This window comes from Azolla caroliniana, unplaced genomic scaffold, assembly GCF_043228905.1.
Source record: "Azolla caroliniana isolate FFs.n. ecotype wild unplaced genomic scaffold, voAzoCaro1.0.p SCAF_4, whole genome shotgun sequence".
NCBI lineage: Eukaryota > Viridiplantae > Streptophyta > Polypodiopsida > Salviniales > Salviniaceae > Azolla > Azolla caroliniana.
Window position 1 is genome coordinate 11,855,089 of NW_028230439.1, and position 9,740 is coordinate 11,864,828.

Consider the following 9,740-nt stretch of genomic DNA (forward strand, 5'->3'; position numbering starts at 1 on the left):
GAAGAAGAAGAAGAAGAAGATCTGTGATGCATCAGAGAGGCCACCCATCCAACCGCCGCTCTCGTAGTTTCTCTCGTTCTCGCATCGCCATTGAAGGATCTTGAAGCCTCTCATCTCTCTCATCTCTAATCTCTAATCTCTTTCATCTCTAATCTCTCTCATCTCTTTACGTTTTCGTCTTCCTCTTACTTACTACATACAGTAAGTTGCCTCCCAAGCTTCCAGATCACAAATTATTTCCTCCACTCTCGAAGCTTGTCTCGTCTCGTCTCGTCTCGTCTCGTCTCGTCTCATCTCCTCATGGATTCCGCAGGTACTGAACTGTAAACAATCAAACACATTCTATATCATTTAATATATTACCCCTCATCATCATCATCTCTACACCTATTTCTTCTTCTCTCTGCTTAGCTTTCATACATCACTGACATACTTCATTACAAATCCCTGTGTTTTCGTGGCTCCTCATTTCAAGTTCTGTCTTCAACCTTTTTTCATGCATTAATCTTCAGGCAACAAATGTATCAATTGATCAAATTGATTCCTGATCTAAATTCTCCATCGATTCTGACATATCCACATATCATGTGAACCATGCTTTACATATATATATATACTATATAGTTTAACTCGGTTGTTTTTCGTTTTGTTCTGATTTTCTTATTTATTCGTCCATTAGTGCAAAGGGAGCTTCAACGTGACTATTGGAAGGAGCATTCTGCTACTCTGAGCGTGGAAGCTATGATGCTCGACAGCCAAGCCTCTAAACTAGATCAAGAAGAAAGGCCAGAGGTCGTTTATCCTATGTCTTTCTTTTCATTTTTTCTCTTAGTACCTCCTTACATTACATTACCTTTCCTCTCTTGACGAATCATACCCTCTCCTGGTAATTGCGTTTTTCTTTCTTTCTTAAAATGAATCAATGGTTTTAAACTTCTTCTTCGGCTTCTCCTTCTTTTCTTTGTGATTAATGATCTATTTCTTTCTTAATTCCATGCCAGTCAATCAATCAGACTGTTACCCTTCTAAGCTTAGTAAGTCATGTGCTCTCTTCTCTGTCTGTGTTCTTAATCCAATCTCATGTGTCTTCCTTTTCTTATCAAATTGGAAACCTTGTTTGCTTTTCCTTGCAAGCTTCATAGCACATTAACATGCACATTTGCTCAGGAAGGTTCCGGTTGCTAATCGGTCGTGTTCCTTTTTCCTGCATGAAGTAAAATATAGGAAATAACGAATTAAGTTTCGTTAAAACTTTTCCATGTGGTTCTGAGGGATTTTGTTAGTCTGGAAAATTTTGATTTGCTGGCTCTAATGAAATTTCCCTGTACTACCACATAGTATTTACGCTTTGATACCTTCATTAATTTTCAATTGCGAACTCCTCTCTCTCTCTCTCTCTCTCTCTCTCTCTCTCTCTCTCTCTCACACACACACACACACACACACACACACACGCACACACACTGTCTTGTTGTAATTATGGATTCATGCCCGTGTTCAGTTATTTCGTACTCTTCTTGTATATATATGTATGCATGCACCTACTACATTGCTGAGTACTCACTTATGTGTCCTTCCGTGGTATGGTGTGGATTCAGATCCTTGCATCCCTTCCACCTATCGATGGAAAATCAATCATAGAGCTGGGAGCTGGAATCGGTCGGTTTACAGGGGAATTGGCCAAGCAAGCAGGGTGGATCCTGGCTTGTGACTTCATGGAAAATGCCATCAAGAAGGTGCTTGATTGAAACATAATATATGTATATATATATATATATCTTCGTTTAATTGCGATCTAATTATGTAAGATGTGAACATAAGATCATTTGATTTAAGCATCCAAATTCATAAGATCTAATTATATGTGACTCGGGATGCTGCGAATTTTCAGAATGAGGAAACACATGGCCATTATGGAAATGCTGAATTTATTTGTGCTGATGTCACATCAAGTGAAAGCTTGAAGGTGTTACCGAACACTGTGGATCTTGTCTTCTCAAATTGGCTTCTTATGTATTTATCAGATGAAGAGGTGAGTCAAAAATTAATTAAGTAGATTCTTTAGCAGTATGGAAACAAATCGTATTTATTACTGTGCCTTAGTTTTATTATCTGTCATGCAAAGGTTGAAGATCTGGCAAAGAGAATGGTGACATGGGTTAAGAGAGGTGGTCACATTTTCTTCCGCGAGTCTTGCTTCCATCAATCTGGAGACCGCAAGAGAAAGCTGAATCCCACACATTACCGCCAACCCAGTTTCTATTTGAAGGTTCCAATTTGTCATCGTCATCTTTTATACCAGTAATACTACTACTTAAATAATCGATTTTTAATGCTTCTCTTGAATGACCGTGTATCATGTAGGTTTTCCAAGAATGTATCATCACTGAGAGCGATGGTAGCCATTCAGGGTTTCAACTCATAAGCTGTAAATGTGTCAATGCGTATGTGCTCAGCAAACGCAACCAAAACCAGGTATGCCCACTTGCTAATCATACATAATAAGCCTTTAGGATATTTAAATGTAGCTGTCAAAATTGATTTTTAGGTCACTGTCAAAATTGCGTTTATATGAGATTGATGAGCTTTAATTTAAACATGGGACCTGCAGATCTGCTGGCTTTGGCAAAAAGTTGAGGCTGAAGACCCAGGGGAAAGGGGCTTCCAACGATTCTTGGATACATCACAATATACACTGAATGGAATCTTGCGATATGAGTGGATCTTTGGCGAAGGTTATGTCAGCACTGGTGGAAAAGGTTGTATGTAGGAATTATCGATAACATTCTGCTCTCTGATCTGTGCTTTTAACTTGTTGTATATGTGGAGCTCAAAAAAGAATGGATGTTACATTTTGTACAGAGACCACCGAGGAATTCGTGAAATTGCTGGACCTACAAGCAGGACAGAGAGTCCTAGATATTGGTTGTGGCATTGGTGGGGGAGATTTCTACATGTCAGAAACGTTTGATGTGAGTGTTGTGGGCATAGATCTCTCTGTGAATATGATATCCATAGCTTTGGAACGAGCGATCGGACGGCAGTGCCAAGTGCAGTTCGAAATAGCCGACTGTACTACAGAAGAGTTTCAAGCTGGCTATTTCGATGTCATCTACTCTCGTGACACTCTTCTACACATCCAAGTAATAAATACTCCCTTCATTTAGCATGCATTTTTTTAATATTTGTTCGCAGCCAAAATGAAGGGAAGGGAAGGTACATGGATTTTCGACTTTGTCCCACAAGTTTCTCTTTAAATAATTTCAGGACAAACCATCACTCTTCAAGAAGATGAGCAAATGGCTGAAAGCAGGTGGGAAAGTACTCATCACTGACTACTGCAGATCCTCGGATGCTGGCTCTCCGGAATTCGCGAAATACATCAAACAAAGAGGATATGATTTGCATGACGTAAAGACATATGGGCAGGTATCTTCTATATTTACTTCCAACCATCGATGGATGGATGGCTTATTTTGTCTAAACGATCATGCCTTCTTTACTGTATTTATCTACTATCGATGTTTGTTTATGACAGATGCTCGAAGATGCAGGATTTATAGATGTCATTGCAGAGGATCGGACAACACAGGTGGTGTGTGTGTGTGTGTGTTTCTTTTCATGTATCAACCCATTGTGGGTAAATGGCTATTTGATTGCTTTGCTTCTCTGACGGAATATGGATGGATGGGTCTTCTTGCAGTTTATGGATGTGTTGCACAAGGAGCTTGTTTCCTTTGAAAAGAGTAAAGACTCTTTCTTGCAGCACTTCTCTGAGGTGAATGGGGAGGGAGCTTCTTCTGATCATCAAGCTAATCATTAAAAATATATACATATACATATATGTAAATATACATACATACATACATACATATATTACATACACACACAAACACACAAATACATATGTATATATCGTTGAAGTAATCTCCTTGCAACTTCTCACTTCGTTTGCCTCATTTTATATTTTTCTTCTGTTTGTCTCTTGGCCAATGGCGCAGGAGGATTATGATGCTATTCTATCAGGATGGAGGAAAAAGTTAGAGAGATGCAACAATGGCGAGCAAAGGTGGGGTTTGTTTACAGCCACAAAAAGCCCTTCACTATAGGATCTGGGACAAAGCTTCATCATAGGAACTCGGTTACTCCGGTTGGGCTACCCTCATTTGTTGGGGTATTATGCTCATTTGAAATGGTGGCTGACTTGCACTGTGGTTGAATAAACTTTAGATTTGTTTTAGTTGAATAATGCCGAGCTTGATACAAGGGTCGATGCTGGACAGTTGTAATTGGGCACACTAATTTAGTTTTATTTTTTACTTCTGGTATTAATGCTCCAAATTGGTACACTAGTAGAACTAGGACCCACTTCTTATCATGTACATATATCATTAAAAGTTAAAAGAGTTATGCCCCATTTTAGGGTGCCATTTCACCATTCGAATAATATTCTATATAGATAAATATGAGTGCATGGAAAGAAATTGAGATATTGGTTTGTCTCAAATAGCAAGCTGCTTCCAATTTTGATCCAAAGGAAATGCATGTTGGAAAATCTTGTTATTGAAGGTCTATCCTAGTCCACGCATGCACTCAACACGTATTTGCTTTTGCTTTGTGATGGGATCTCATTCAATACCCTATCCTCAGATATTGTAGAGTTATGCCATCAATCATATCGGATCCTATCCCAATGTAATTCTTCATGGTTTGGTCATATGCATAGCCAATAAAGCCTCTCAAATGGTTATCCCACTAAGACATGAACCTCTAGTACATAGCAAGTTCTCAAATGTTTCTAAAATCCTCTTTAATAGTCGTCCCCCTATATGAGGAAATTCCAACACATCCTTGTGAAGTCTTTAGGATATAAAAGTAAGTAGTATGGGATATGTAAGTTGAGTATGCCATTAACAATAATAGTTTAATATTCTTTGAAGGCAAATGGTATAAGAATTGTGTAATGGTTACAAACTAACTAGAACATACTCATGAGTCATGCCTTGAATAATACTATGTTTATGGTGTGTGCACATACATATGTGAAAGGCACTTTTTGTCCTTCTCAAGACTATGGTTCACCATATAGCCATCAAGAAGTGTCGTCCCATTTCTCATTTATGTTCTTCATCAACGTCAATTGATGAGTTCATTTTGATTTTGTAATACATAATTCTACTATTGCATTGTTAGGGAACACATAGGTAATATTAGTCTTAGCCTTTGTGTTAGGGGTAATTTTGGCATTATCCATCCTTTGTAATTTAATATATACCACCTTTTAATAAAACTCGGTAAATGACATAGATATGCATCCCATGTCTAAATTAATTATTTAATATTTTCCATAATGCATGTAATATTTCTACTAAAGTATTAATTAGAAATAGTTTGAATTGTAATAAATAGCACTACAATTAGTGAGTTTTTTTTTCCAAAAAAAACTCCTTCCATTAGTTATAAAGATTTTACAAATGACATTATTATATACAAATCCCTATAGGGACACGATAGGTCCATCTTATGTGGATGCCCACTGCTTCAAGAAAGGGAGAGGACGACCATTGTTGGATAAAGGCTAGTCATTGTCTTTCAACTCTATTGGAGTCGCCCAACAATTAGTGAGTTGATGTATCAATCAATGAAATACTAAGAATTACAATAAGTAGTACTGATAAAAATTTGCAATCAACTCTAAACACACGCTAGTAGGTTTAATTTGTACAATAGTACAATGGGTTACGGTGTCGTGCCTTTCGGCTCCGGATCGTTTGCGTGAGTCGGGTGGGAACCACCGGGGTTTTGGACTAGGAGAAAGAAAAATATAAATAAGGCTAGTAAAGAATAGGTATAAAGAGTTATAAGATAAGAATCTCGTGAATCCCACGAGTTTAGTATATTTAGTCAATGTTTAGGTAGTAAGAGAGAATTATTTTAGCAAATTCGTGAATCCCACGAATATTTTAGATTGATTGATCATTATAGAAAAATAATAAACAAAAACTACAATGTGCTCCCCATCCTTATATAGTGATGGGAGAGACTAAGCATAGCTACATGCTTTTTCTAATATGTTCATGCACACTAAATGTGCATGTGATGCTTTTCTAATCCTTGCTTTTATTTGCTAAATATAGTGCTCATGCACGCTAGATATGCATGAGTAACTTTTTAGTTGCTTGCGATTTTCTATAAAATATTCACGCACTCTAAAAATGCATGATTTACCTTTTAATAAAGGTAGGCGCAAATAAAGCACTTATAGTTATTAAATCTATTTGTAGAACTTTAAAGATAAGGTAGTATAATGGTAAAGTTGAGGTTTTGCTATGTGGATGTACAAGGTTCAAATCTTGCCCTATGCACGTGATAAATATCTTGATATTCTTATTTTATTTATTTATATGTAATTAAATCGGTTATATTATTTTTACTTTTTCACGTAGTGTACGAGATACACTACGACAACGGGTACAAAGTGAAATATGTTTAAGAGTACAAAGGGTAGAACCATTATTGCTTCCAACATGGGGAAAATATCAATGTTTTCCATATATGTAACTTATAGGCTTGCCGACACAGCATGTGCATGGTGCATACATGTCCTCTAAAACAAAGAGAGAAGTTAATAAAGCGTAGAAGTCATTTATGTATTTACAATGATGGGAAAGAGAGGAGAGAAGGAACTCACGTCTTCCAACGATGGAACTTTTGAGAAGGGAGCAAATTCTTGTGGTGTACAAAGCGTTCATGTTGCATGGTATTTTTAAACAAATTACAAACTTACTCTATTGTTTTCTAGCTCAAGAATCACCAAAAGTAGAGAGTAGAACCACCAGATGACGTATTCAAGCAAGAAAAATAGTAGATTCTTTAAAGTTTTGAATATAAGACAAAATCACCTACCAAGCTCAATGCCATTGCATTTCCATAATTCTATTCATTTTTTGAGTTTGGGGTCATCCACCTTCTCTACTTTGAGTGGGTGCGAATCTCTAGGTGCCCTAGAATCCTTCCAACTCCACTAGGAAACACTTTTGTTTCTAAGGTTATGATTCATCTAACTCAATGAATGAACTTCCCGGGAATCCCCCATCATTTAAAACTTGCTACGATAAACCTTCAAAATTGATACATCATGAAAAGTCATATGATTTTGGCGCCTTAAACCTGTTAAGGCTATTGCTATCAAATTTCATAGAGCAAATAAAAGGGTAATCTAGAGGGGCACATAGTTTTTATTGGAGACATTTTGCTAGCTCCCAAATGACGCATGTCAATTTAACATGCTTAAAATAGTTCATAACTATACCTAAACATAGAGAAATTTAGTTTTCGAAGTTGGAACCTCTAAATAGATAACAAGACGTGCATAAGTGTTTTGTCATTTCCCCATAGATACCCCTCCATGGTAAACAATAGTTATACCATTGGCAAAACAATGCACGTTAAAATAAGATGGTAGATCTGACGCATTGAAAGTAAACAAGATCCTTGATGATCCACAGAAGGCAAAAGAAGAGAGGTATCCATGCTACAAGTTTAAAGGAAAATGGTTGCTGTCAAGGTTCATTACCTAGCTCTCTATGCAAATTTGTAATTGTTTTATTGTAGAATTTGATTTGCATACAACGATAGAATATTAAGAGTTAAATAATGCATGAATGATAAATTTGTTGTAAAACTCCAACCACTATATATATTAAACATGTTGAGATGTATGGTCTTGCTATTTTGAGATTCTTACGGTTCGCCATGATGAAGTAGAGGGAGGATTTCCATGGAGAAATTGAAATGGTGAGCATTTGAAACTAGAATGAGAAAGGACAATTAAGTAGAATTGTGACCTAGTTGATGCATAAAAAGAATTGTGGTGAAAAAGGGCAAGCAAAAAGTGAATTTAAGAAAAAACTTTTAAGGTTTCCTTGTTTTGGTTTCACATCAAGATAATTGCAAGGCAACACATAGACTTTTTTGAGTGTATGACATCAAATTCAGATTTGTCGTAAAAAACAAAAAGTGCTTGTTTTAAAGCTTACCCCCTATAGATGCTAACATACGGTTGCACTGGACTTAGCAATTGTGATGAAAGTTCACCAATATAAGCTTCTAAATCAACAAATTGATATAGTAAGACTTGTATCTTACAATGAAGATCTAGTAGCAAAGACAATGAAGGAATAAAATGAATTTAATTACTTTCATGAGCTATCCTTATACATGCCGAAGTGAAAGACATAGAGAAGTCATACAATTCAAGATCCAAGAGAAAGAAGAGGAAGAAAATAGAGCATATGAGAGAAGCATGGCACACAAATCTAACCTATAAGAAGATAAGGCATTCATTAGAACATAAGCAGAAATAAGAGTATCGTGAACGACAAATAACCCAATGAGGACAACACTAGTGACATTCTTGAAGTCATTGATCAATCTTCAAGCTTTATCCCATGCTCTCGTAATGAGGTATCTAAAAAATACATAAAGATTGATAATGATTTTAGTTTTGGTCAAATTGATTGACAAGGACAAACTCATGAACTTGGAAGATGTATAGACTTGGAATACATGAAATTGTATGGACTTATTACAATTACATGGGAAAGTTCACCCTTTCTTTCCACATGTATTTGGAACAACCATTCGAATAGGGAATCCTTTGGATCTGGCTCCCAATGTCAATCACACCCATAATTATGCTGAATACATTCCAAATAAATGACTAGAGAGCATAATGCCCAAGGTGCCTGCCTCAATTGGTCCAATTAATCCTTGTAAGTTGCTATATGCACAAAGCAAAAAGGCCGCATAGGATCCCCTTCTGAGTAAGCTATCATATGCACAAAAGCAAAAAGGCCTCATAGGATCCCTACAACTACGTGACATGATAAATCTCATGTATGCTTAGATTAATGTGTGTAGGTAGAAGTAGACAACCTTATTTTATTCCCACAATATTGCATGCAATATCTAATAATCCTCCTCGCCATTCATATGTGAGTGTACATTTATTGCAAGGTTATTATCTGAAATCAGCTTTAAGATACCCCAATTCATTTTAGAAATGATAAGAACTCATTCCAAGACCCCTACTCAGTAATTACACTCAATGTGAGTGTACATTTATAAGCAACATGCACAAACATAGGCATGCATGTACATACAAACTTGAATAAGACTAAATAATTTCAAGATGTAAGATAACAACCGAAAGTAAAATTGTAGTTTTACAAAGTAATTGCGAGTAATGGATGTGATCAAGTCCTGTCAATAATAAATGTACACTCACATATGAATGGCGAGGATGATTATTAGATATTGCATGCAATATTGTGGGAATGAAATAAGTTAATCTCTAAATCTCAAAGACCCTGTACAAGCAGAAGCTTGTTGGGAACCAAATTAATTTTGAGGTACATATTGGGCAAATATTCGTGATGCAAATCAAGCATCTAACAAGGAGTGATATTTACAAAAGAGAAAAGTTTGCATGTCTAATGAATTTTGTAAAGCTAATTAGTAATTCAAATATTACAAAGAAACATCCAAGAGTTCAAAGAATGTGAGCATCAATCACGATGAAGACATGTACTGAAGTGTTGTATGGTGCACATTTTACATATTCTTGAAGTGATTCATCCTCCCTGTTAAAAGTTATTCAATTTAGTTGATACAAGTCTTATATTGATTACCTACAAATCTCAGATGTATTTGCCACAGGAAAGATCTAAACAAAAAAG

General features: G+C 36.2%; 1 protein-coding gene across 1 annotated transcript; it reads left to right on the top strand.

Moving 5' to 3' along the window:
• Positions 1–212: 212 nt before the first annotated feature.
• LOC147865089 (phosphoethanolamine N-methyltransferase 2-like) lies at positions 213–4,318 on the top strand. Its single transcript, XM_087317833.1, has 12 exons — positions 213–313; positions 680–792; positions 1,599–1,736; positions 1,892–2,032; positions 2,126–2,269; positions 2,365–2,475; positions 2,612–2,759; positions 2,863–3,143; positions 3,268–3,429; positions 3,539–3,592; positions 3,704–3,778; positions 4,002–4,318. The coding sequence occupies exons 1-12, from the start codon at positions 301–303 to the stop codon at positions 4,107–4,109; spliced, it is 1,488 nt and encodes a 495-aa protein (XP_087173959.1). The 5' UTR covers positions 213–300; the 3' UTR covers positions 4,110–4,318.
• Positions 4,319–9,740: the final 5,422 nt, after the last annotated feature.